The sequence below is a fragment of the Camelus ferus genome, chromosome 10, assembly GCF_009834535.1.
Source record: "Camelus ferus isolate YT-003-E chromosome 10, BCGSAC_Cfer_1.0, whole genome shotgun sequence".
NCBI lineage: Eukaryota > Metazoa > Chordata > Mammalia > Artiodactyla > Camelidae > Camelus > Camelus ferus.
In genome coordinates, this window is record NC_045705.1 from 71,534,820 (window position 1) to 71,562,067 (window position 27,248).

At 66.8% G+C, this 27,248-nt stretch overlaps 1 protein-coding gene across 1 annotated transcript; it reads right to left on the reverse strand.

Annotated features, from left to right (window-relative positions):
- Positions 1–330: 330 nt before the first annotated feature.
- MUC2 (mucin 2, oligomeric mucus/gel-forming) lies at positions 331–27,248 on the reverse strand. Its single transcript, XM_032490526.1, is given in 52 exon segments — positions 331–731; positions 837–942; positions 945–962; positions 1,286–1,325; positions 1,512–1,640; positions 2,049–2,147; positions 2,245–2,367; positions 2,603–2,643; positions 2,866–2,970; positions 3,256–3,433; positions 4,149–4,180; positions 4,280–4,380; positions 4,509–4,578; positions 4,891–5,069; positions 5,817–6,039; positions 6,342–6,525; positions 7,061–7,308; positions 7,725–7,899; positions 8,171–8,633; positions 8,892–12,017; positions 12,118–12,402; positions 12,897–13,176; positions 14,203–14,352; positions 14,813–14,856; positions 15,274–15,421; positions 16,123–16,254; positions 16,471–16,627; positions 17,255–17,494; positions 17,616–17,795; positions 17,883–17,993; positions 18,317–18,455; positions 18,667–18,818; positions 19,177–19,277; positions 19,398–19,450; positions 19,605–19,860; positions 20,215–20,287; positions 20,289–20,342; positions 20,594–20,688; positions 21,141–21,305; positions 21,417–21,554; positions 21,656–21,725; positions 21,815–21,925; positions 22,030–22,168; positions 23,061–23,178; positions 23,684–23,708; positions 23,710–23,810; positions 24,038–24,248; positions 24,459–24,568; positions 24,648–24,738; positions 25,133–25,247; positions 26,053–26,323; positions 27,168–27,248. Coding segments are annotated over 52 exon segments (10,257 nt in total). The 5' UTR covers positions 27,244–27,248; the 3' UTR covers positions 331–505.

Here is a 27,248-nt window from a genome sequence, read left to right on the forward strand (position 1 = left end):
TTAATGGCTGCAAAAGGACACAGAGGCCTTTTCAACAGATTCAGGCTCACAGGGCTTCCTGGAAGGGGCCGCCTGCATCCTGATGGCCCGACCAGGACATCACACGTGCCAAGAGCAGGACAGGGCAGGGGGCAGCCTTCCAGGGGAGACCCAGAGATGGTGGTCCCTGGAGGTGGCATTTTGTACACGAGGTTTCCCAAGGCCAGGCCAGCCACATGTGCATGGTGTCCCCCAGATGCCGTGTGCAGAGCCTGCTGACCGAGCCCCACTCGCCCCCCAGGAAGCAGCCACCCAGCCCCTCAGCACCCACGGAAGCACCACCACACGGCATCTCTGACCAGGTTTATTCTGCAAAGCAAAGGACTGAGCAAAGACTCGGAAAATAAATAGCCACAGAGAGAAAGTCAGCTTAGGGGGCAGGAAGCTCACATGGTCAGCCGGAGGGGAATGCGCAAGACTGCTGAGGGGCGGAGGGGTGGAGGGGCGGGGCTCCGGCCCTCCCCGCTCACCTCCTCCCTGGGGCCAGCACCCTGGGGATGGAGCGCCGGGCCCTGTCCCGGGGGGACAGGAGCTCGCACGTGGTGTCCTGGCACCCACAGCTCTCAATGTGGGTGTAGGTGTGGCTGAGGGTGCCACCGCCCGGGCACTGCAGCGCCACCTGCCGCTGGCTGGTGCGCTGCTCCTTGCAGCAGGAGCATCTGTGGTCCAGGGCCTGGGCCTGGGCTGAGTACCTGGGGGAAGGAAGGCCGCAGTGAGGGGCCACTGCCTGCTCCTGCTCGGGCGGCTGCTGCCTCCCCTCCGCGGCCCCTCAGGGCCACTCGCCACGCGGGACTCACATGGCAAAGGTCCCGCAGGACCCGGAGCAATCGTTCATGCTGACCAACTTGGTGCAGCCGTTGTGGGAAATCTCCCTGATGACGGAGACCATGGAGCAGGGGACCCACTCTCATTGCGAGGGATGCCTGCAGGGGAGGGGCCGAGGCTCAGGGCGGGGGCTCCACCTTCCAGGAGCCCTGGGCTCTCCCTGGCCACTTCCTCTGCCCTCCCCAAGCGCCCCACCTCCCTGCCCTGAAGCAAGCTGGGTTCTGTCCTGTTCCTCCCTGGGAAGGGATTCAGGCTTCCTGGGCGCCCCAGGTGATGACCTCAAACTCAGCGTCCAGCCAGAGTGTCACAGAGGGGACGGAGCCCCCGGAGTACCATCCCCTTGTGCCTCAAGGGGGCCCAGGGAGCCCCCTGCCCAGCCCAACCCCTGACCCGGGAGCGCCGCCCCCTGGCCTGTACTCACACTTCCTACAGCAGCCATTGGACATGAGACTGATGGAGCCCTGGAGGGGAGGGGAATGAGTTGAGACCCCCAGGTCCCCCAACAGTGAGACCCCCTTCTTGCGACGGGGATGGGGAGGGGCCAGCTCCTGCAGAAGGGGCCCAGAGCAGAGCCTCCCAGGGCAGCTGCAACCCAGCCCTCCGGGAAGATCGAGGCCCCACGCTCCTGCAGAGACCGGCCGGCTCACCGGGAGGCAGGTGCTGGGATCAAAGTCGGGGCAGGTGATCTTGGAGACGGACGAGATGAGCTGGTTGTGTAACTTCACGCAGCTGAAGAGGGTACAGTTGTCCAGGGGGTCATTCTTCATGTCACCGGGCTGTGGGGCAGAGAGAGGCTGGGTGAGGCTGGCGGGAGCACCACCCCGACACCTGGCAGCTCCCCGACCACCCTGCCAAGTGCGGCTTCTGGGACAGGAGGTCCAGCCCACAGGCCCAGAACCACCAGGGCAGGTGACGCCCTGGAGGGACGCACGGACAGCCACCACCTGTAGTCCACCCACGTGTCCACATTCTAACCCCCACAACCTGCACAGGATGACCTTATTTGGAAAAGGTGCCTTGCAGACGTGACTCAGTTACGGATCTCGAGACAAGGTCACCCTGGATAACCCAGTGGGCGGAGGGCAAAGCCCTAGGACCGCTGTCCCGAGGAGAGACAGGGCACCGGACAGCCGGGCGGTGCCGGGAGGGCCAGCCTCGCCCTGGGGCAGGAGGGGCGAGCGCACCTTCAGAACGAGGTGCTGGTCGCTGGGCTGCTCGATGATGCAGTGCGTCTGCTGACACTTCTTGCAGCACTCCCCGGGGACGTCCACCAGCTCGAAGCCCTGCAGGACACCCACGGGACGGTTGGCGTCGAGAGAGAAGGGCTCCGAGGGACCGACCGTGGGCGGCAGCACACTCGGCCGGGGCAGGGGTGCTTACGGGGTTGCAGGAGGTGTTGCAGGGCACGTGGCTGCAGGAGATGGTGTTGAGCTGCGTGGCGCTGTCCCTGCTGGTGGTGCACACGCAGTTCTGGCACTTGGAGGAATAGACTGGAGAACCGGGCTTGGGGCACAGGGAAAGGTGGGTGAGGGGGGCCGCCGTGGCACCTTTCACCCTCCTCCCGGACAGACGCCGGCCCGCCATTGCCGGGAGAGGGCTGGGCACCCTGGTGCAGGCACACCACAGAGCCCCCGGAGCAGGCCCCTCCCGGGCCCCCGGCCACCCGAGAGCCTGCTGAGACCCCACTCCCAAGCCCCATCTGCACCCCGCCCTCGCCTTGCAGCCAGCCAGGGCTCACCTGGTACTCAGCGTTCTCCACGACACACACGCCCTTGGGCACTTGGGACAAAGAACAACGGGGCGAGGGTCAGACTGTCGTCCTGACCCGGCGGCGGACGCACAGCCGGTGGACACGCGAGGGGCAGGGTGGCTGTGTCCACCATGAGGAATCTGAGCCCCCAGGTGGGAGCCCCTCCCCCCAACCCAAACTCCCAGCACCGCCCAGCCCCGGGGAGGGAGCCGGCGCCCACTGCTCGGCTTCCCTGGCCCCAGCACACCTACCACACGAGTGCAAGGGGCAGCATCTCCCGGGGACCATCTCTCTCTTCACTTCAAACCCCAGCGGGCACAGCAGGGGCTTCTCCCTGCACAGGCTGGCGTTGCACTCTGAAGAGCGGCGGAGACGCACCGGTGAGCACGGCTCCTCCAGGCCGAGCCCCCAAGCCGGGCCCTGCAGCAGGACCCCCTCCAGCCCTGGGCACACGGCCTCCTCAAGCCCTACTGTCCCGGGGACGCGCCCTGTGGCCCCGGCCTCCAACGGGCCCCAAAGTCAGGGCTCCCGGCTCAGCCAGGAGGTGAAACCATGTAGTGCGGACACGCTCGGGGACTCTGGGGGCCCAGGAGGGGACGGCCCGCGGCCCAGTCCACTCCCTGCCCCCAGGGTTGCCTTACTGCAGGAGGTGATGCTGCAGCAGGGGTCGGCGGGGTCCACCTCGGTGACCAGGTAGGTGCCGTCCTCCCCGCACTCGGGGCGGGGGTCCTGGCTGCACGCCCTGGGCTGACAGCTGATGCCGCTGCCCCCCTCCAGGCAGATGCAGTCCTTGCAGTCAAACTGGAAGTGCTCCCCAAACTGCAGGGAGGAAGGGGTGAGCGGGGAGGGAGGGGGCGCCGGCCCACCTGGCCCCGGGCCTCGGCCTCCGTGCAGCTGGTCTGGGGTCCCCGGGAGAGAAGGCACCACGCCTGGAAGCCCACCGAGCTGCCTGCGGGAAGCCTGTGCCCTCCCCGCGCCCCCTCCCCACCCCTGCGCCCCCTCCCCCCGCACCCCCACCCCCCCCTCGCCCCAACTCCCCGTCCCCCTCCCACCGCCTCCCTGCCTAGGCACCTGCCACCTCAAGCCCTCAGGGCAGGTTCTGGGCCAGGACAGGGGCTCCCCTCAGGGCAGGTCACTGAGACCACAACCTTGACCTGCTCACCACCATCCCCCTACACAGCTGGCACCCGGCAGAAACCACGTGTGCCTGCGGGGCTCGAGCAGACTAGAGCTCAAGAATCAGCCGCGTGCAGGGGACGCGCACAGCGCTGCAGTGGCCAAGACGCCGCCTCCGCAGGTGTGCACACCAACAAAGGACAAGAGGGCGGAGGCGCGGAGCGGGGGGTGGACGCGGGGCTGGGTGGACCGGGGAGGCGTGCGGGGGTGGCTACCCCTCCTAGCCCAGCTGTCCGGGACTTAAACGACTCAGGACTCAGTCTTTGAGGGTCCCCGCCTCTCATGTCCAGCCCTTCCTACACCCCAAAATTCGGCCTTTGTGGCAGAAGGCGGCCCCGGCACCCAGGGGTTGGCTTACCTCTCTGGGCACGTTGTCGGGCCCCACGCAGCCTAGGAAGGAGAGGCAGCAGCCGCTGTGAGCACAGCCCTGGTGCGGCACGGGCAGGGCTCAGCCTCAGCGGGGGCGGGGGGCACCGGGGGGCAGCCTACCGCACGAGTCCACGCAGACGTCGAAGCCAGGGGCAAAGTTCACCGTGCCCTCGGGACAGAAGCAGCCTTCCACCAGCTGGGTGCTGTTCTCCTGGGAAGGGCTGGGGGCAGGAGGGCGCGATGAGATGGGCGCTGGGGACAGGCCGGACCCCCAGACCCAGACGGGGCCACCCAGAAGCACCACCAGAGGGGAGAGGCTGCCCTCTCGGCGCCTCCACGGGCGCCTCACCTGGACTGACAGGTGGGCTCTTCTGCGGGACCACAGGCCCGGTACTCCCGATGAGCCGGGCACTTCACCGCTGCGGGAGAAGGCAGGCGTCCGAGGGGCCAGAGTCAGAGGGAACAGCCTGGGTCCGCCCCGCAAGTGACTGTCCTGCCCAGCCCCTGCCACGAAGGACCCCATCCTCCCACCCAGGCTGAGGGTGGCCATGTGCCCGGTGCTGCCCGCCCCAGACCCCCATGCCGTCCCCAGCCCAGCTGTGCTCAGCAAAGCTGGTATCTGTGTGTGCCAGGCCGCTCCACCCCAGTCTGGCTTCAGGCAGAGCCCAGAGAGCCCCCTGGCCTGCAGGACCCCAGCCTGGGCGGGGCGGGCGGGGCAGGCGGGCACTCACGGCAGGCCCCGCGGGTGTGGTTCCGCCAGTCGACACAGATGCCCTCCTGGGCACACAGGGCGGCGTAGGTCTGCACGCTGGCACACTCCAGGCCCGAGTCGGTCACCAAGCAGCTGTCGAACACGCAGGCGTCGTAGTAGTGCTGCGGGGGCACCAGGGCGTGGCACTGTGCGAACAGGCTGTGGGGTGGGGCCTGTCAGGGTCTGCATGGGGCCCCGCCTCTCCCACACTCCCCCTGACCCCCACCTCCGCCCGGGCTGCCCTCCTGGAGCCGAGCTCAGGTTGCATCCAACCAGACAGACGCAAGCCAGCTGACGGTGGAAGCAGAGGGAGCCGGGCAGGCCCTGTGGGAGGGGGGCCCTCACTGTGGCCCGAGGACGAGGCCTCGGGCAATCTGGCTTCCGGAGATGGAAGTCCCGCATCTCCATGTTCGCTGGGTGCCAAGATGCCCCCTCCCGCAACACTGCGGGGGCCTCCCAGCCCCATGACGCACACCCCCGGGGGCCAGGCGCTCGCTCTATGAGGCCAGCTCTGGGAGCACCCCTTGTCGGTCTAAGCCCACATCTGCCTCCCTTTATAGGTACCCGATGCTGCTCTGCCCCGTCAACTGGTCTACCCCAGGCTGCAAGCTCAGAGGCCCCTGCACGATCCAGGAGGCAGGTGAGGTTCGTGGGGTTGCAAAGGGCACACGGATGTCAAACAAGGCCACTCGGCCCTGTGGAAACCTGGAGCCGGAGTACTGGGCCCCTCTGTGAACCGGCACCTGCTCGTGGTGCCCTGACACCTTCTGCCTTCCCAGCCCCACACTTGGCCCCTGCCACCTCCTCTCTGCCCATGAGGTGGGGTCACAGAGCGGAGAGGCTGCGCTCGGGGAGCCTGCAGCCCACGAGTGGCCGAGGCGGCAGCCGGCCGGGGGTCAGGGTCACCTGTCCTTGATGAGCTCGCAGAGAGGAGACGCGCAGGCCTTGCTCCCGGCAGTGCTGCCCGCAGATGGCGAGGTGGCCGGGCGCTGGGTGGTGAAGCTGGTGTGGGGACATTGCGGCTTGGAGGGGTCGTTCACCGCCCACTGGTCAGCCGCCACCTCACAGTTGTCGACGACCTCCCCGCTGGGCAGCACGCAGTCGTCCACGGTGGTGTTGGTGCACGTGCCTGGGTGGGGGAGAAGGTCCCCATGTGACCCGGGCCCGCCCAGTCCGTCCAGCAGACCCAGCAAGCCGCTGAGACCCCGCCCCTCCTCCCGCCCAGGTCCCCTGGTGCCCAGCTGCCCAGGGCCCAGGGCACAGGCTAGACTGCACTCCTGCTGGTTTCCCGCCGGGCCCAAACCCGGGAGGATGGCTGTGGGGACCCTGAGCAGAGCAGAGAACCACAGTGGGGCTGGCGGGGCCCACAGACAGCCTCTGCCCAGCCGCCCTCCCCAGCGCAGGGCACGGGGGCCGAGGTCAAGGGCTCACCACACTGGCCCTTTGTGTTGTTCCCGAACAGGCGGTAGGGCAGCCGGATGGAGAAGGCGAGGCCGTTGTAGGAGACGAGGGCGCCCAGCTCGGGGATGGCCACCACGAGGTTGATGCCCGACTCGTACACCTGCAGCCCGTACTTCTTGTAGGGCAGCGCCACGGCCTGCCTGTTCACCTGCACCTGTGGCCGACACACCGGGTCAGGGAGGGCCGGCGGGAGCCTCGTGGGTCTGACCGGAGCGCGCGGTGCCTTTGGAAAGCACCCGGGTCCCCCCACCCTCACACTGTGCCCGCGCCCCTCCTGCCTTCCCTCTTCCTTCCCACCTCATTGGGCTGGATTCCTCGTCCTGACTAGTCCCAGGGGCCAGGTAGCCAGGGCGCTGTCCTCTCAGCCCTGGGAGACTTGAGGGACCCCATGCAGGGGGCAGGGCTCCCCATGCCATGGGAAATGACAACTCCACGTGGGGCGCACAGAGCCCCTGTCCTTGGGGAGGGGGCTTCTGCCACACAGACTTGTGCCCAGGGTGCCTGGCAGGAGCAGTGGTGGGGGGTCACGGGGTCCCTCAATGCCCTGGAGGGCCTGTGAGGAGAGCTGACATGTCCACCTAGCGCTGCCCCCGCGCAGCCCTAGGGCAAGGCCCCCCCCCCAGCGAGGGAGCTGACACCGGCCCTACCAGCCCGCCCCATTCGGACGACAGATCCCGCCATCCACCTACCTGCACCGTCATGGGCGCCATCTGCACGGTCTCGAGCCGCACCTCCTGCGTCTCGTGGCGCACGATGAGCGTGCGGGGGCAGGACACCCGGTCGCGGGGGTCGCAGTGGTAGTTGTCGACGTAGACACCAAAGCCGTCCACGGTGGGCACGGCCTCCTCCACCAGCACGTACGTGCACGCACCCTGGTGGCTGTAGTACAGCCCGTCGAAGGTGACATAGTGCGGGTCCCCCCAGCCGGTGCAGTAGCCTGCGGAGCGGCCGAGGTGGGCCGGCGCCCAGCCCCGGGGGCGGGGACAGGACACAGTCAGGGGACAAGGCACAAGGGGGAAGAGCAAGTGGAAACTGAGGAAGGCCCCAAAGCCTGCTGCCCGGGGTGCGTGGGGCATCTGTGCCCCACGAGTGCATCCCCTCTGAAGGGCAGGGCTGCCTTCACTCCCAACTCCAGCTGCCCCAGGCCGCAGCCCCTCTAGGTGGCCGCGCCCCACCAGGCAAACCCCTCCCTCTCCCGGACCCCTGCCTGAGGAGGGGAGTAAGCTGGAGGCGACTCAAGTCCCTCCAGACGTGTGCCCGGCCCTCAGCCATCAGAGCCAGCCTGTCCCACCTGTGGACTGCACCCCACCCACCAGCACACACACAGAAGGGAGCCGGCGGGGAGGGGCTTACAGTCGCACTCCCAGTGCCAGCAGCACCCGTCCGGGTCCTTGACGCGCACGGGCGTGAGGCCGTTGGAGCAGGTGGGCATCGGGGGGGGGTCGCACTCCACCTCCACCAGCTCCACGGTGCTGTCGTGCTTGCAGACGGCCATCGTGCAGTTACACAGCCACCAGGTCTCGTTCTCCTGCGGGCCGCCCAGGCACAGGGTCAGCCGGGCCCAGTCTGCAGCCCGGCCCCAGAGGAGGGCCGCCAGCACCTCCCCACGGCAAGGGGGACGTGGTGGGGACGCGGGAGGGCTCCGGCAGACCCTGTGCCCTGACTGCAGAGGGTGCAAGGCACAGGGGGCAGGGTGCCCTGTGTGACCAGCAGAAAGGCAGCGCCTGGGGCTTTGCAAGCCCAGGTGGTGGGTGCACGCGCCCGGTGCTTGGGGAGAAAGCTGCGAAGAACGCACGGACCTTCCTGGGAGGGTTGAAGTCCAGGCACCCGGTAGGCTGGGTTGTGGTTGACACGCTTGAGGCTGTGGATGACAGGGCCGTGGTGGTGGTGGTGCTTGGGGTTGCGGTCTCCGTGGTGTTGGTGGCGGTGCTTTGGGTGGTGGTCTCGGTGGTGGTGGAGGTTGGAGTTGTAGGCTCTGTTGAAGTGGTGAATGTTGGGGTTGGGGTCGCTATAGAGGTGGTGCTGATGGTGGGTGTTGGAGTTGTGGACACCGTGGTAGTGGCTGTGTTGGGAGTTGTGGTCCCGGTGCTGGTGGAGGTCGAAGTTGGAGGCTCTGTTGAGGTGGTGAGTGTTGGGGTTGTGGTCTCCGTGGTGGTGGTTGTGCTGGGGGTTGTGGTCACCGTGGTGGTGGTCGTGCTGGGGGTTGTGGTCTCCGTGGTGGTGGTTGTGCTGGGGGTTGTGGTCTCCGTAGTGATGGTAGTGCTGGGGGTTGTGGTCTCCGTGGTGGTGGTCGTGCTGGGGGTTGTGGTCCCCGTGTTGGTGGTCGTGCTGGGGGTTGTGGTCTCCGTGGTGGTGGTTGTGCTGGGGGTTGTGGTCTCCGTGGTGGTGGTAGTGCTGGGGGTTGTGGTCTCTGTGGTGGTGGTCGTGCTGGGGGTTGTGGTCTCCGTGGTGGTGGTTGTGCTGGGGGTTGTGGTCTCCGTAGTGATGGTAGTGCTGGGGGTTGTGGTCTCCGTGGTGGTGGTCGTGCTGGGGGTTGTGGTCCCCGTGTTGGTGGTCGTGCTGGGGGTTGTGGTCTCCGTGGTGGTGGTTGTGCTGGGGGTTGTGGTCTCCGTGGTGGTGGTAGTGCTGGGGGTTGTGGTCTCTGTGGTGGTGGTCGTGCTGTGGGTTGTGGTCTCTGTGCTGTTGGAGGTCGAACTTGGAGGCTCTGTTGAGGTGGTGAGTGTTGGGGATGGGGTCACTGTGGAGGTGTTGGTGGGTGTCGGAGTAGGAGTCCCTGTGGAGGTGGTGCTGCTGGTGGGTGTTGGGGTTGTGGTCTCCGTGCTGCTGGTCGTGCTGGGGGTTGTGGTCCCCGTGTTGGTTGTCGTGCTGGGGGTTGTTGTCTCCGTGGTGGTGGTCGTGCTGGGGGTTGTGGTCTCCGTGGTGGTGGTCGTGCTGGGGGTTGTGGTCTCCGTGCTGGTGCTTTTCCTGGCGGTGGTGGTCTCCGTGCTGGTGGTCGTGCCGGGGGTTGTGGTCTCCGTGCTGGTGGTCGTGCTGGGGGTTGTGGTCTCCGTGGTGGTGGTAGTGCTGGGGGTTGTGGTCTCCGTGGTGGTGGTCGTGCTGGGGGTTGTGGTCTCCGTGGTGGTGGTCGTGCTGGGGGTTGTGGTCTCCGTGTTGGTGGTCGTGCTGGGGGTTGTGGTCTCAGTGCTGGTGGTCGTGCTGGGGGTTGTGGTCTCCGTAGTGATGGTAGTGCTGGGGGTTGTGGTCTCCGTGCTGATGGTCGTGCTGGGGGTTGTGGTCCCCGTGTTGGTGGTCGTGCTTGGGGTTGTGGTCTCCGTGGTGGTGATCGTGCTGGGGGTTGTGGTCTCCGTGGTGGTGGTCGTGCTGGGGGTTGTGGTCTCCATGGTGGTGGTCGTGCTGGGGGTTGTGGTCTCCGTGCTTGTGCTTGTGCTGGGGGTTGTGGTCTCCGTGGTGGTGGAGGTCGAACTTGGAGGCTCTGTTGTGGTGGTGAGTGTTGGGGTTGGGGTCACTGTGGAGGTGGTGGTGGGTTTCAGAGTAGCAGTCCCTGTGGAGGTGGTGCTGATGGTGGGTGTAGGAGTTGTGGACTCCGTGGTGGTGGTTGTGGTGGGGGTTGTGGTCTCCGTGGTGGTGGACTTCGAAGTTGGAGGCTCTGTTGTGGTGGTGAGTGTTGAGCTTGCGGTCACTGTGGAGGTGGTGGTGGATGTCGGAGTAGGAGTCCCTGTAGAGGTGGTGCCTAAGATGGTCGATGCAGTTGTGGACTCCATGATCATGGCTGTGCTGGGGGTTGTGGTCCCAGTGCTGGTGGAGGTTGAAGTTGGAGGCTCTGTTGAGGTGGTGAGTGTTGGGGTTGGGGTCAGTGTGGAGGTGGTGTTGGGTGCCGGAGTAGGAGTCCCTGTGGAGTTGGTGCTGATGATGGTCGATGGGGTTGTGGACTCCGTGGTGGCGGTTGTGCTGGGGGTTGTGGTCTCCGTGGTGGTGGAGGTCGAAGTTGGAGGCTCTGTTGTGGTGGTGAGTGTTGGGGTTGAGGTCACTGTGGAGCTTGTGGTGGCTGTTGGAGTAGGAGTCCCTGTGGAGGTGGTGCTGATGGTGGGTGTTGGAGTTGTGGACTCCGTGGTGGTGGTTGTGGTGGGGGTTGTGGTCTCCGTGGTGGTGGAGGTCGAAGTTGGAGGCTCTGTTGTGGTGGTGAGTGTTGGGGTTGGGGTCACTGTGGAGGTGGTGGTGGGTGTCGGGGTAGGAGTCCCTGTGGAGGTGGTGCTGATGGTGGGTGTTGGACTTGTGGACTCCGTGGTGGTGGTTGTGGTGGGGGTTGTGGTCTCCGTGGTGGTGGAGGTCGAAGTTGGAGGCTCTGTTGAGGTGGTGAGTGTTTGGTTTTGGGTCACTGTGGAGGTGGTGGTGGGTGTCGGAGTAGGAGTCCCTGTGGAGGCGGTGCTGATGGTGGGTGTTGTAGTTGTGGTCTCCGTGGTGGTGGTTGTGCTGGGGGTTGTGGTCTCCGTGGTGGTGGAGGTCGAAGTTAGATGCTCTGTTGAGGTGGTGAGTGTTGGGGTTGGAGTCACTCTAGGGGTGGTGGTTGGTGTCGGAGTAGGAGTCCCTGTGGAGGTGGTGCTGATGGTGGGTGTTGGAGTTGTGGACTCCGTGGTGGTGGTTGTGCTGGGGGTTGTGGTCTCCGTGGTGTTGGATGTTGAAGTTGGAGGCTTTGTTGAGGTGGTGAGTGTTGGGGTTGGGGTAACTGTGGAGGTGGTGGTGGGCGTTGGAGTAGGAGTCCCTGTGGAGGTGGTGCTGCTGGTTGGTGTTGGAGTTGTGGACTCTGCAGTGGTGGTTGTGCTTTGGGTTGTGGTCTCCGTGGTGGTGGTCGTGCTGGGGGTTGTGGTCTCCGTGCTGGTGGTTGTGCTGGGGGTTGTGGTCTCCGTGCTGGTGGTCGTGCTGGGGGTTGTGGTCTCCGTGCTGGTGGTTGTGCTGGGGGTTGTGGTCTCCGTGGTGGTGGATGTCGAAGTTGGAGGCTCTGTTGACGTGGTGAGTGTTGGGGTTGGGGTCACTGTGGGGATGGTGGTGGGTGTCGGGGTAGGAGTCCCTGTGGAGGTGGTGCTGATGGTGGGTGTTGGACTTGTGGACTCCGTGGTGGTGGTTGTGGTGGGGGTTGTGGTCTCCGTGGTGGTGGAGGTCGAAGTTGGAGGCTCTGTTGAGGTGGTGAGTGTTTGGTTTTGGGTCACTGTGGAGGTGGTGGTGGGTGTCGGAGTAGGAGTCCCTGTGGAGGCGGTGCTGATGGTGGGTGTTGTAGTTGTGGTCTCCGTGGTGGTGGTTGTGCTGGGGGTTGTGGTCTCCGTGGTGGTGGAGGTCGAAGTTAGATGCTCTGTTGAGGTGGTGAGTGTTGGGGTTGGAGTCACTCTAGGGGTGGTGGTTGGTGTCGGAGTAGGAGTCCCTGTGGAGGTGGTGCTGATAGTGGGTGTTGGAGTTGTGGACTCCGTGGTGGTGGTTGTGCTGGGGGTTGTGGTCTCCGTGGTGTTGGATGTTGAAGTTGGAGGCTTTGTTGAGGTGGTGAGTGTTGGGGTTGGGGTAACTGTGGAGGTGGTGGTGGGCGTTGGAGTAGGAGTCCCTGTGGAGGTGGTGCTGCTGGTTGGTGTTGGAGTTGTGGACTCTGCAGTGGTGGTTGTGCTTTGGGTTGTGGTCTCCGTGGTGGTGGTCGTGCTGGGGGTTGTGGTCTCCGTGCTGGTGGTTGTGCTGGGGGTTGTGGTCTCCGTGCTGGTGGTCGTGCTGGGGGTTGTGGTCTCCGTGCTGGTGGTTGTGCTGGGGGTTGTGGTCTCCGTGGTGGTGGATGTCGAAGTTGGAGGCTCTGTTGACGTGGTGAGTGTTGGGGTTGGGGTCACTGTGGGGATGGTGGTGGGTGTCGGGGTAGGAGTCCCTGTGGAGGTGGTGCTGCTGGTGGGTGTTGGAGCTGTGGACTCTGCCGTGGTGGTTGTGCTGGGGGTTGTGGTCTCCGTGGTGTTGGATGTTGAAGTTGGAGGCTTTGTTGAGGTGGTGAGTGTTGGAGTTGGGGTAACTGTGGAGGTGGTGGTGGGCGTTGGAGTAGGAGTCCCTGTGGAGGTGGTGCTGCTGGTTGGTGTTGGAGTTGTGGACTCTGCGGTGGTGGTTGTGCTTTGGGTTGTGGTCTCCGTGGTGGTGGTCGTGCTGGGGGTTGTGGTCTCCGTGCTGGTGGTTGTGCTGGGGGTTGTGGTCTCCGTGCTGGTGGTCGTGCTGGGGGTTGTGGTCTCCGTGGTGGTGGTCGTGCTGGTGGTTGTGGTCTCCGTGGTGGTGGTCGTGCTGGTGGTTGTGGTCTCCGTGGTGGTGGAGGTTGAAGTTTGGGGCTCTGTTGAGGTGGTGGTTTGTGTCGTGGTTTTGGTCTGCTGGGTGGTTGTCAGGGTGCTGGTTGGTTCTGTTGTAGGTGTGGATGTTGTAATGGTGGGGGTTAGGGTGCTTGATTCGGTGCTGGGCACCACTGTAGTAACTGTAGGGCTGCTCGTTGGCACCGTGGTGGTAGTCGGGGTGGGTGCACACCAGTCCATTTTCTCGCAGCAATAGACTCGGATCTCGTAGTCATAGCAGACTGCAAAAGGTCCCTTTCCAAACTGGTCTTCATTCTTGCAACTGAACCCAAAGGAGACATTGCACTGTGCCTCCTGGCCAAGCTCTTCCCAGCTGAGGTGGGGCTCCGTGGCCGACTGGCACTCGATGTCCTGGGGGGCCGTGCAGACGTGGTCAAATGTCTCCCAGTCTCCATCATCACTGCTGCCACTGGGGTGATGCCCGTTGATCCAGTCCGACCAGCAGCACAACCCTGAGAAAGCAAGTTGCGAGGTGGTTATCCAGGCCTGGGGAGACACCTTTCAGGAGGTCAGTGGACTTGGGGAACTCTGACACCCCCACGACCGGCTGTCACCGTCATTGTTTCAAACCCAGCGTAGGCTCAGAGAGGTTACAACTTAGACCTAAACGCCCATCCTCCTTTTGCAAGTGAACGCCTGAGGCCTAGTGGGAAGCAGGCCTGGGTGCCACACCAGTGACTGACCCGGGCCTCAGAGCCCTGGCCCAGTGCCTTTCACTGGCTCCCTCACATCTTACACCAAACAAAGAAATAAGGAAAGGTCCACCCTGTCCAGTGAGGAAGCGCGCCGGCAGGGGCTCGGTCGTCACTCTCCGCCAGCAGTGTTTCCCGCAGAGCTGGTCACAGTGCCCTGCATGTGTCCCTGGGCTCAGGTAGTCAGGGATCAAGTCACCAAACTACACCATCTCTGGTCCACTAACTGGTGTCCGGCCGGCCCCGCCCACATCTGGGGCGCCTCGCCCCGTCAGAAGTGCCGCCAGTCTGACTTACTCAGAAGCGCTGAAGAGGAAGGTGACACAGCAGTCACACGGGGGAGGGGGAGGGGGAGTGGATGTCATGATACACTTGGAGATACTTAAAGTCTTTCCATTTTACAAGTTCTGTTCTCCGGGTCTCTCGTGCCCTGGTGGCTGCGTTCAGCGGTAGCTACGATTTCAGCCCGAGCAAACGCAGAGGGACCTAAGGGCATCTGTCTGCTTCCTCTGACCCTAGGGATGGTTTCTTGCCGGTCTGGGGAAATGTCGCCTTCACTGGGGTGTGGGCTCGGGGATGGGGTCGTGAGGCTGGGGGGTGCCAGAGGACATTCCCTGAGTTGACCATCCCACCATGAGCAGAGATGGGGGCGGCCTAGAAGGGCTGACCCTGCTGGGCTCAGGGGAGGCAGGAGCCCCAGGAGGTAAGGGGTGGATGGACTCAGGGTCTTACCTGTGGTGGAGGTGGTGGAGGGGGTGGTGGTGCCAGGGGTGATGGTGGTGGTGCTGGTGGTGACAGGGGTGGTGGTAGATATTGAGGTGGATGAGGGTGGCGTGGTGGACAGGCAGGTGGTCCTCTTCTTCACCACTGTCCCATTCGGGCCACACAACTCCCAGTAGCAGTCAGAGATGTTCTCGATATACATGAGAATCTTCCCTGGGGGAGGCCAAGGTCAGCACATCAGACACGAGACAGAATCACAAGACCCCCTTGGTCTGTCCCAGTAGGCGGAAGACTGGGTTTCCCCCACCTCCATCCACCAGCAGACCTGCGCCCATTGGGACTCTGTTCCCAGAGCCCTAAGAGCTCCCCAGCAGGACACAGAAGCTGGGTCCCAGAAGGGGCATTGTCTCCCTGGCAGGAGAAACACAAACTGTCAGGTCATTCCTAAGGGGTGCTGCAAATCAGAGGCACATCTGAGCTGGGAGGGCCCCAGGGAATCCACAGGGAGGGGGAGGGGAGGACGGGCAGGAGGAGGTGGGACAGGGGTGCGGCAGAAGGGAGGAGGGAGGGGAGGGAGACTGAGCCCACCTGGGCCCGGCCAGAGAGTCCAAGGGCAACCTGTGGGCTCTCCTGGGCAGCCGCGCCCAGTGCTTCAAGGCAGAGGGCAACTCACCTTCTTCCAGCCGGCAGACAACTTTCGAGGACTTGGTACACTCACTGGAAAGCAAGTGCAAAAGCTGCAGGCTCGGGAAAAGCTGGCCCCTCCCAGCCAGCCTCGGCCTTCCCTGCCCAAGCCCCGTGTCTGGCCCAAAGCCCCAGGGCACAGCCCTGACCAAAGGCCCGCTCCAGGAGCCCCCATCTGGGTTCCCACGGAGTGTGCAGGAGGTGAGGGGGTGAGAAAGCACGAGGCACGGCTCTCCCCGAGAAGGGGGCTGTGTCCCGCCCCCCGGTTCCTGTGTGCAGACATGCACCTGCGCACCCACAGGTCAGCACGTGCGCCGCGTGTGCTTGTGTGTAGCCCCGTGTCCACGTGTGACCGTGAACATCGTGTGCCAGTGTGTGTGCGCGTATGCAGATGCAGGTGTGCGTGTGCACTGCCCTCCCCCAGACCCCCTGCGATGTGAGCTTACGTACCAAGACTGGCAGGGCTTCTCCGTGGGCACGGACACTCCCGGTCGGTAGCGAGTGTCCTCGATGTAGCAGCCGCATTCGTCCCCTCTGACACACTTCTTCAGGTCCTCGTCATAGATGGGCCTGTTCTTGGGGCACTGGGGGTAGCAGCCTGGTGGGCACAGGGCTGTACTTAGACCACCACAGAGGACCCCCTGTCCACCAGACCCGCGGTCTTCCTCAGCCTGGCCGGTCCACCCTTCCAGGATGTTCCTCTGGGAAGGCCAGGGCCTGGAAAGGCAGGGGCCTGGCTCCCTCCTCTGGGGTCCTGACACTGCCACTTGGCCAGCCAAATTGCCAGCCGGCCCCGCCCACCCGCTGATGGACAGCCAAGCCCCGCCCACCCGCTGATGGACACCCAGGCCCCGCCCCCCTGCTGATGGACAGCCAGGCCCTGCCCATCCCGAGGAAGGGGGCAGGCCGGGCACCTCCCAGGGGTAGGATGCTTCCTCCCCAGGTCCTCTGCTGGCTCACTCCTGCATGACCCTAGTGCTCAGCTAGTCCTCAGCTCAAAGGCCCTGCACAGGCCTCCCCAGCCCACCACCTAAAATGCTGCGCCCTCCTCCTGCTCTGCCCCCCCACACACCTCCCCTCCTGACCACACGCGCTGAGGTAGCGCTTCTTTTCTGCCTCTCGCCTCGAGGGCAGTCTCAGCTCAGGCTCCAAGGCCACCGTCTGATGAACAGACTCTGCAGCTGGGTGAGCCTGGCTCAGCCTGCAGCTCGGGGTCCCCGGCCCCCACACAGCCTGTGTCGGGGTGACCCCGGGCGTCCCCAGACGCCGCCGACCCCGCCTCCCCGGGAGGCCCCTCACCCTCCAGGTAGGACACGGAGATGTTGGAGTGGATGCCGCTGAGGCTCCTGCAGGTCTCGAAGCTGCGGTTCCCGCACGGCTCGTAGTGCCACTCACACTCGTGCGGGGGGTTGTAGTAGTCACAGAAGACGGCTGGGGGGCAGGGCTGGGGTCAGCCTCAGCGAGCCCGGAGGCCGGTGAGGGCGACCCGCAGGTGGCCCAGGGGGCCCACAGGCGCTTGCATCCTCGGGAGGGGGCAGGGACGGAGGGGCCCACATACACCCCATCCCCCACAGGCGCTGCCCCGCCCGGTGCAGCAGCCCCCAGCCCGCCCGCTGGCGCCCACACCCAGGACGGGTAGGCACTCACGGCACAGCTCCGGCGTCCTCCAGGTCACGCAGGCCCCCTCCTTGGTGCACTCCTGGGCGTAGGAGGCCACGGCGGAGCAGAAGCACTCACAGTCCCCGCCGGTGTCGCAGGAGCACGAGTCGTGGACGCAGGCCTCGTAGAAGGGCTTGGGGTCCACCTGAGGGAACAGCCTCCGTGGGGCCCGGCTCTATACTGCCCGCCCGAGGAGCTCAGGACCCCGAGGTTCCTGGGCCGGGGCACGCTCGCCCAGCGCTAGTCCCCCAGGGCTCCAGTGGGACTGGCGGGAGAGGCCGAGAGGGCTGGCCGACCCGCCCCTGCACCGACGCCTGCAGCTGAGGGCCGACTGGGCCTTCGGGGATTGTGAGCTTTCTCCCTCCCGGGAAGGCACAGGAGCCTGGGGCTCCAGCCATGGGTGCTGGAGAGAGGGCAGCACCTCGGGATGTGTGTCCGGGAGACACAGCCGCTAGAGCAGAAGCTGGAGGAAAGGTGCCCCGCAGCGATTTGTCAGGGCCCGTGGCCACGCCCCCTGCACACCCACCGTTACCAGACCACGCCCACACACCACCAGGTCAGGCATCCACTTGCCCACACATACCCGGCCACGCTCACTCCACCCGACCAGGCCTCACCAGGCCACTCCTACACTCGCCCACACCCGACCAGGCCACGCCTACTGCACTAGCCTTTGTGCCACCAGGCCACGCCTACTACCGCCCACACCCCGCCAGGCCACGCCTACTCCACAGGACCACACCTCACCAGGCCACGCCCACTCCCCGCCCACCTTGCTGTGGCAGTTCCTGAAGACCCAGCTCTTGATGATGCTGCACTGCTTCTCAGCCCAGGAGCGGCGGTGCCAGTTCAGGGTGCACGGCTCGGGGGTGCTGCTCACGTCCGGGCAGGTGGAGGCCTCCTTCCAGCTGTTCCCGAAGTCCAGCTCGCTCTCCACCACCATGCGGTCCCGCGTGGTGAAGTCGTTGCTGGACCGCTGGTCGAAGTTCCCGCACAAGCCGCACACGATGCCCTGCAGAGACCAGCCGGCCGGGGCTTGGCCAGGGGCCCCAGGAAGGGAGGGACCCGAGGAAGGGAGGGCCCCCGGGGGCAGGCAGGCGGGGGGAGGCGGGGCGGGCAGGGCGGCGGCTCACCTTGTAGGAGGGAGCCAGCTTGATGAAGATGGTGGTCCTCTTGTCCCAGATGACGATGACGCCAGTGCTGGCCTCCACCACCAGGTACTGGCCCACCTCCCGCGTGGTGTAGGCCACGTGGTGGCCCACGTCCAGCGGGATCACTGTGCAGTGTCTGTCCTCCAGCTTCAGCTCCGTCCTCTGTGCACAGAGGAAAGCCCGGTCACCGGCCAGGCGGGAAGGCCCCCCGGGAGCCAGCGTCCTCAGTCAGGGGCAGGCAGCACTCACCCCCAGGAAGATCTTGATGGCCTTCGAGCAAGTGACGCCCGTGGTGCCGCAGGGCACGTTCTCGGTGACGATGCTGAAGGAGCCCAGCGAGGAGTTCTGGCCACAGTAGTCCTGGGGGCCCAGGGGCACCTGAGCCAGGCCGGCCCGGCCGCGGGGGGCCCGGCACCCCACCCCAGCTGGGCCTGGACGAGCCTCAGCCCCTCCCACGTTGAGGGGGGCCTCAGCCAGCCCCCACACACGCCCCGCCTTCCCTGTGCCCCCACAGCCCCCTCCAACCCGCAGGAGGGTCCTGGAACCCGAGGGCCAGGGAGGGGCTCACTCCCACCCCTGACCCCCTCCCCTCGGAGCCCCCTTGCTGGGCCGGGACCAGCTCAGAGTCAGGACAGCAGGGACCACGGAGCGGAGGCAGGCCCTGGCCGCACTCTCCGCCTCACCTGGACGGCCACGTAGGAGCAGTGTCCGTCAAAGTCATAATACTTCCCGTCGAAGGTGATGTAGTGGCCGTTCCCGTAGACGGCACACGTGCCGTGGCACACGGACTGGGTGCACGCCCAGCGCCCTTTCTGGCAGGTGCTGAGGACAGTGGGAGAGGGGCCTGGAGGGGCTGCGCGGGGCCTGGTACCGGGCGAAAGCCCCCCATCGGATGGCGAACCCCGCCTACGAGGCCTCGCTATCCCAGCCCCCGTCGGGCTAGGACCCAGCCAGCCAGCTGGCGGGCGGCCTGCAGACCACCACCGGCCCCCTGGAGGAGGCCCGGCTGCAGGGCCGGGGTCTGCGCACTCACCAGGTGTTGCAGTCCACCCTGATCTTGGCCCCGGGGGGGTACACGTCACTGTTGTGCACACAAGGGCACTGCTCCTCCACCACACAGCCACCCTGCCCGTCATCAAGCAGCCCCTCGGGGCACACGCAGCCGCTGATGCACTCCGTCTGGTACTGGGGGCAGTGGGACAGTGGGGTTCAGGGATTACACGGCCGCCCCTCTCTGACCTGCACGCACCTGGTCGCGTTCCCCACCCGGATTCTCTAATCCTTGATCTCTCTCCTTGGTCCAGCCTCCGGAGCCCCGCCCCTCAAGCTCACCACCTGGCTGGGAGACAGCTGAGAACCGCCTGCCAGGGGCCCCCACACTGGCCCCTGGCCCCCAGCAGGCTCCGTGGAGACCCACAGGCAGCCATCTCCCCGCAGGGATGGGGAGGGCCAGTGAGGCCCGTGTGTCCAGAGGTCTGGAGCCGCAGGGCCCGGACGTGAGCCTCCCGCACCCCACTCCACCACGCCGCTCCCCAGCACGCACTGAGCCGGCGGCCAGCGTCTGGCAGCTGGCGGCTCTGGGGTTCCGGATGGCCAGCGCGGTCAGGTTGTTGCAGTCCACGTGGATCTTTGGAGCCATACAGTCTGCAGGAAGGAGGGGCCACCTTACTTGAGCTGAAGCTGGGTGGGGAGCTCGGCTGGCAAATGAGGGGGGAGGGGCTGCCTGGGTGGTGGGAGGCGATTCGCGGGGCAGCGCCCACTTACTCTGGTAGATCAACCGGACCTGCTTGCAGAGCAGCCTCCCGTTCTGGCAAACGCTGCGAGGGAAGGTGCAGGTGAGGTCGGCCCTTTCGGGGGCGGGCCCAAGGGCTCTGTGGTGTTGGGCAGGGAGGCAGGCTCCCCAAGCAGGGCTGGCCCCCGCCAGCCCCCTACCCTACCCACCCTCCGCCTCCCCCGGCCCAGGCCACCCACCATCGCTCCTCCTGTCTCAGGACCACCTCCCCCGCCTCCAGGTAGAGGCCGTGGTGGTAGCAGGAGCACTTGGCCAGGGGCACGCAGCGGCCCTTCTCGTCCAGGAAGGCTTGGTCCGGGCAGCCGCAGCCGTCCACGGGCAGGAAGCCCTTGAGGCAGCGGGTGTCAGATTCTGAGAGCGAGCGGCAGGTCCGCTGGCAGGTGGTCAGGTTGTACAAGAAGAGCTGGGAGGTGGGGCAGGAGCCCACGTCCTTGTCTGCGGAGGGGAGGGCCGGCGTGAGGGGCAGGAGGACGGCCCCCACACCCCGTCCCCAACGGCTGTCCCTGAGCCCCTACTCCGTCCAGGACACCCGCCCAGACAAGGGGCCCAAAGGGCAGTCGGCCCGGGACCACCTTGGCCACACAGGTGCCCCCACCCCACCCACCTCCCCTTCTGGGCTAAGGCATCCTGGCCACAGCTCCAGGGCCCTCCCCGCAAGCAGAGTGCCTGAGGGCCGGTTTCCCGCAGAGCCCTGGAGGAGGACACTGGGCCGCCGCCCCACCCCAACCACCAGCGCCCAGAGAAGGCCCGCCTCGCGTCCCAGGACACCCCGCAGGGGACGGCACTCACTGCAGACGCCCTCCCGCCAGCCCCACAGCAGGACGCCCTTGGCGGCACAGGCGTGGGCGTAGGAGGACAGGGCAGGCACACATGCAGTCCTCTGAGTTCTGGCAGTTGCACGTGTCGTATTTGCACCTCTGGGCGGCAGAACCAGGCAGGGCAGTGAGGACAGGTGGAGCCGTGCGAGCCTCGCACACCCCGTGTGTGCACACCACCCGCACACACCCTGCAGACGCCCGGACCCACATCACACACCTGTAAACACACACTCGCGCGCACACACAGCCACAGAGGGCTGGGCTCGGCAAGGGGCACAGGGCACGGGGCACGGGGCACGCCGCACTGGCACGAATCGGGCAGGTGGGGGTGCACGGCCGGGCCCACCCACCTTGTAATATTCGGCCGGGTCCACGGCAGAGTGGCACCTGCCGAACGGGGCCTCTGTCTTCTTCAACAGGGAGCACCAGTGCTCAGCATAGTTGGCTGCAGGTGGGGTTCAGATCCTCAGGGGGGTGGTCCCTCCACCTCATCCCCTAGGCCCAGTTGCCCAGTCCCCCGGGCAAGAGCAGACACCGTCCCCTCTGTGGCCGGAACCGAGGCCCTTCCCTCTAGGGCAGCCGGCACAGGACGGCACCGCCTGGGAAGGCTGGGGCTCCCTCCCCTCGCCCCTCCCCACCTCCCCGGATGAGGTGGGAAGAAGGGCGTCTGAGACTCCCAGCGAGTCGCTCGATGGGGACCACCACCCAGTGACTAGCAGGCGCGGCCCCTCTGCCATGTCACTTGGCGGAATGCCATGGTGGGCCACGGTAAACCAGCCGCAAGGCAGAAGCAGCAGGTGGACGGTCTGGCCGAGCGGAGTGGACAGTGTCACCCCCACACCCCACCCACATGCCATGTCCACCCGCGAACCCCGTGTGCCTCGGGCCGAGCCTCACCGCTCTCGATGCTGAGGGAGCAGGGGTCGTCCAGCCAGTCCACCTTGTCCTGGCAGCTGGACTGGGCCTTCCAGGTGTTGGCGAAGCCGGCGCCCGTGGCCTCCACCAGCCCGCCCGCCGTCTGGAAGTCGTCACCCTCAAGGCCGTTGAAGTTCCCGCAGAGGCCTGAGGGGCCAGGATAGGGTTGGGAAGGCTCAGGGGTAGGCGGGGGTGGGGGGGGTTAGGGGGCAGGCGCCTGGGCAGCCTCCCCCGGGGGGGCCGGGCGGGGCCACTCACCCTGCACGTGCCCCTGGGCGGCCGGGTCCAGCGTCAGGAAGAGCTGCATGACCGGCAGCAGCTGCACCTGCAGTCTGAGGCCGAAGGCCGTGCTCACCAGCAGGTGGTGGGAGGACGGTTGGAAGATGGAGAAGCTGGCTGCAAGGCACGGGCGGTGAGGGGCCGGGGCCGGGGTGCGGGTGCTGCCCTCCCCCCACCCCCACCCGCACCAGGGGAGGCGCGCCTGGAGCAGGACTCACCCGTCACGTGGGGCAGGTTCACCTGCAGCTCGTTCAGCAGGACGCTGCCGTCCGACTTGAAGGCCACCACCTGTGGACAAGGCCAAGGGGACCGAGGGGGACTGAGCAGGGCCCTGGGGACCCCGGGGCCGCGGGGACGGCAGGGGACGGGGCACTCACGTTCTTCTTGCTGTCGGCCAGCAGCACCACCGTCTTCAGGCAGGTCTGCTTGTCAGTGGAGCCGCAGGACGTCAGCTCGCCCAGGACGGCGTAGGAGTCGTTGTGGGCGTCCTGCGGGGAGGGCAGAGGGCGTTGCAGCCGCACAGGGCCTGGGGGGCGGGAGAGGGCGGGGGTCTCGAGCTCCCCTCCGCAAGCCTGCCTGAGCGGCAGCCCACCTTGGTCAGCACATAGTAACAGTCCCCGTGGAAGGTGTACTTCCTGCCGTCGAACGTGCTGATGTGGGCGCCGCCCTCCAGGGCACAGGTCCCGGGACACTGCAGGTCAGTGCACACCCAGCGACCAGCGTCGCATTCACTGTGGGGCAGCGGGGCCAGGGTCAGGCTCGTCTGCCACTCCTGTCTGCCGAGACCCCCGTTCCCGACCCCAGGACCCATCAGCTCTCACCCCAGGACCCAAGCCTCAGCCCCAGCACCCACCAGCTCCCTCCCTGGGACCCCCAGTCCCAGCCCCAGGACCCACCAGCTCCCAACCTGGGACCGCAGCCCCAAACCCAGGACCCAGGCCTCAAACCCAGGACCCACGAGCTCCCATCATGGGACTCCCAGCCCCAGCCCCAGCCCAAGGAACCCCATCTCCTGCCCCAGGACCACAGACCAGACCCCGGGACCCCCAGCTGCCATTCTGGGACCCCCATCCCCAACCCGAGAACCCATCAGCTTTCACCCTGGGACCCCAGCCCAACCCCAGGACCCCAGGACAAACCAGCTCCTGCCCCAAAACACCAGCCCCGACCACAGGACTCCCAGCCCCCACCTGAGCCCCAGCCCTGACTTAGGGACCCCCAGCCCCCACCTCAGCACCAGCCCCAACCCCAGGACTCCCAGCTACACCTGAACCACAGCCCGAACCCAGGGACCCTCAGCTCCCACACTGGGACACCCAGCCCCAGCCCCAGGAACCATCAGATTTCACCCTGGGACCCCAGCCCCAGCCCCAGGACCCATCAGATTTCACCCTGGGACCCCAGCCCCAACCCCAGGACTCCCAGCTCCTACCTGTACCCAGCCCTGACTCAGGGACCCCCAGCTACCACCTGCACCACAGCCCTGACTCAGGGACCCCAGCCCTGACTCAGGGACCCCCAGCTCCCACCCTGGGACACCCATCCCCTACCCAGGACACACCAGGTCCCCACCGGGACCCCAGCCCCAACACGGGGACCCCCAGCTCCCACGCCAGGACCCACCACTGCTCGCAGTGGCTGGTGATCTGCTCTCCGGGCTTGTACAGGCGCCCGTGAAGTTTACAGTAGCACTGGCTCACGGGGATGCAGCCGCCGCCCGCGATGTCGTCGTACACAGTGCCTGGGACAGGTGGGCGTGATGTTCACACTCAGCCGGCCCCGAGAAGCGCCAGCATCACCCCGGAGGGCCTCCTGTTCCCAGGACTGCAGCCGGGGGCCAGCCTCGGGAAGTGCCAGAATTTCTGAGGCGCGGCTGCCAGGCGGCCCTCCCGCCCGCAGGCACCCCTGGTCCCTGGGGGACAGCTGTGGCTCCCAAACAGCGCTGCTCAGGGCCCTGCCTCGGGGCTCAGAGCCTGTCCTCCGGGGGTAACGCGTAAGGCGGCCCTCCATCCGACTCCCTGAGGACGCAGTGTGCGTCCCTTTGGTGAGGGTCTCCAGCACCTCTGTCCCCTCTACCTGGGCCTTGTCCCCTGATCTCCGTGGGGGTCACCGTGCCGTCACCGTCCCCTCAGCGCAGCTGAGAACCGAGGCCCGGGCGGCGAGCCCGCACACCCACCGCGCTCAGGCCGCGTGGCGCTCGTGCGGGGCCCTCCGCCCGGCCGCCCCGCAGGCGTCCTGGCTCTCACCTTCCGGGCAGAAACAGCCGTCCATGCAGGTGCTCCTCACACAGGCTGCTGACCTCCAGGTGCGAGCAGGTGTCCACGCAGGGCGAGCCACTCTCCAGGTACACCATGTTCCCGGGGCAGCTCTTAGCTACAAAGGCGAAGGCTGGCCCCTGAGCACCCACCTACCCGAGGGGCGGAGCAGGGAGGCGGGGGCACCCCCAAGGGTCTGTGCCTGCCTCCCACCCTGCCCAGGACGGACGCCGCTGGGTCGGCACACACGTGGCTCCGGTCCAGGGCACGGCACTCCCCGGGGATCGACCCCTCCGGCCCCGAGGGCCCTGGCCCCGGACCCCGGGCCGGAGGCTGGGTGCTTACCGCAGAGCGTGGCTGTCCTCCAGTTCCCGGGCCGCCCGCCGGCATGGGAGCACTGGCGGGAGAACTCGGCGACGGTGCTGCAGACGCAGGAGCCGCCCTGCGCGCACTGGCAGCGGTCCTGCACGCAGGCCTGCACGTATGGCTGCAGCGGCACCAGGCCCTGGCAGTCCTCGAAGGCCGTGCCCGTCAGCAGGCTCTCGCACTCGGCGCGCTGGCGGGGGGGTGGGGGGGGAGACGGGTGACGGGGGGGGCTGCTCGCGCCCCCCTCCCCTCCACGCTGCTCACGGGTGGCGGCCCCCCAAGCAGCCAAGGAGGCCTGCAGATGCTGGGCTCTCAGGGGAGAGGCGGGGGCACCGCCCCCACGGGCTCCTCCCCGGGAACGGCTCCTCCCCGGGGTCTGGGTCCCCGGCCAGCGACTCACGTGCTCAGAGCAGGACTCGGAGGCCGGCACCTCCTCCGGGTCTTCACACACCACCTCGGGCTTGTTGATCTTCTGCAGGTTCCCAAACTCGATGGGGCTGAAGACCACGCCTGCGGGGCACAGCCCTTCAGCCGGGGCACCCGGGAGCCTACCCACACCCCGCGCAACAAGCCCCCAGCAGGCCCTCACCATCGGAGAGGAACTCAGAGTAGGTCTGCAGGCCGTTGTAGTCCCCGCAGAGGCCACACGTGTGGTTCTGGAACTTACTGTCCAGCTCCAGCTGTCGGGGGTCGGGGGAAGGGGAGCAGGTCATGGCGCAGCAGGACCACCGGGTCCCAGGCAGCCAGGGCGAGCCCCCCAACCCCCAGGGCCGGGCTGGCCTCAGAACCTTCTTCAAAGAGTATCAGCTGCGGTGGACAGCTAGGGTCAGCCAGGGGTGTCCCGTCCTCGCGGAGGAATCAGAAGGGGTTTGGGGAGGGACAGGGCCGGCCCCCACCCCAGTCTGGAGGGACCACCCACTGGGTGGCAAACTAGCCCCCCTGCCGCCAGCCTCTCTACCAGCACCAAGGCCACACGGTGCTCCAGCCACGCCTCCCTGACCCCGCCTTGTGTCCCCTGGGGTCCCTCCGGCCCGAGGAGGGGCCGTCCCCGCCTGTGACTCGGGCCCCACGCACCATGAGCGAGTCCTCCCGGTCCCACATGAGCGCGAGGCCGGCGCGGGAGTAGACCTTGGTGTAGGCGTCACTCTTCTCGATGAGCAGCCCGGAGCTGTAGTGCGGGGTGCTGACCCTGCAGGGGGCACGGGTCAGACCAGGCCACACAGCACCCGCCCAGCCGGGGGCTGAGGTTGGGCGCTGCCCGCCCCCTGGGCACCTGGTCCCGGGCAGAGCCACACCCCCTCCACGGGCTCTGTTCTGGGCAGGCCCCCCGGGAGGATGGATGGAGGGCCAGGCTGCACCCTGGTGGGGGCTTCCCCTGCCCACCCCATCGCCCAGGGCGGGCCCGTGCCCACCCAAACTGCCTCTGGGCCCCGTACCCTCCCCCACCCTCAGCCCGGGGTCCTCTGGGCTGCAGCCTCTGCAGGGAAACAAAAGTCCCCCAGGCCTCAGGGAAAGGATGAACCCTGCACGTAGGGAACCCGCTGGACAGGAATGCCCTCAGAGCCCCATGGTTCCAGAGACAACGGGGGAACAGAGCGGGCTGGCCGCCCCGCCCAGCTCCTGTACCCCAAGCTTGGGCCACCCACACCAGGCAGGCCACGCCCAGAGCCTGGTGGGCACCCAGCACGGGGGCTGTAGGAGACCCACAGGGTGAAGAAAGCCCTTGATCTCCCCCTAGTCCCTCACCCAGGGGGCTTCCTGGTAGGGGCTCATCAGTGTTTGTTGAATGAATCAGTGACCTGGACTCACGCCCCAGCATTCTCCTTAGCCGTGTGTCAGATACAGGGGCTCACAGGGGCCGGAAGGGCTGGGGGTGCGGGGTGCGCTGAGCTTGGGGATGGGGCGCTGGGGGCCTGGCCGGGTTCGCCCGTGCTCTTGGGACCGGGCGGCCACGTCACTAGGACCTGGAAGGGGACCCTGCCTGACCCACTCACATGGCCCCGTTCACCACAGCGAGCTGCGGGGTGAGGTAAATGGTGTCGTCCTTGACGGTCAGCAGGATGTACTCGATCTGGGGGTGGCCCCCACTGCGGCCGGGGCCCCGTTTCAGGTGCACAGCGAACTCCTTGTAGGCGTCCCGGCAGTCGGAGGCGAAGTTGTAGTCGCACAGGCCGGGGAAGCGGAAGACATCGCCGTCGAAGGTCTTGTAGTGGGAGTCGCCCCAGGTGCTGCACACGCTGTGGCCGTGGTTCCGGGTTCTGCCTTCTGGGGGAGCAGCAGGGGGAGGCGTGAGCAGCCCTGGCCGCCAGGGACCCTCTGGAGGCGCCCGGCCAAAGCTCAGGGCCTCGGTGGAGGTCCCCTGCAGGGGCTGGGCCTTGGTCATCCCGCCCACCAGGCCTTGCCCCCTTAAAGGGCACCTGGCTCCCCCGAGGCCCCACCCAACCCCTGCGGGGACGCGGCCGTGTGCTGAGCGGGGACTGGGGGCTCCAGGCACCCTGTCAGCCTGGCCCAGAGTGCCCCCCTCCCGGCCCCTGCCACACTCCGTCCATCCGTGCCCCGTGCAGCACCCTCCACCGCTGTAGCTGACCCTCGTCCAGCAGCAAGACGGTGCGGAGCCCTCAGAGGGAGCCCCGTCCTGCTTGTCAACAGGGCGCCAGGCCCCCTGCCTGGCTTTCTCCCCAGCGGCCCAGCTGGGATGGAGACGGCCCCTCCTACTATCCCAGTGTCTTCTCTGTCCAAACAGCCCTCTCTGCAGAAGGGCCATCTTGCCCTTGAACGTCCAAAGCCCCTGATACCCGGGAGGGGGGCCTTCCCCGCCTGGCCCCCCTGGCCGGCCCCTGCCTCCCGCACACCCCCAGACAGCAGCCCAGCCCGGTGTGTCCCCCGGGGACTGTCTCCGGACACACTCTGGCCGGGCGATCACCTTCAAAAGGATGGTAGGAACCCAAGTCAGCCTTCCTTCCCTCCACCCAAAGTCAGCAACGTGGGGGCTGCAGGATGCCTGGCCCGGGCATCCACCCGAAGCCCGGGCGGACGAAGAGAACCTCGCCCTACCCCGCTAGGACGAGGGCTCTGGGCTGCCGGCCCTTCCCGCCCACACCGCTCTCACCTCTCCGGGACTCCGTGCCCTTGGCCCAGGTCAGCGCCAAGCAGAGGGCCACCAGTCGGGCTAGCGGAAGCCCCATGGTGG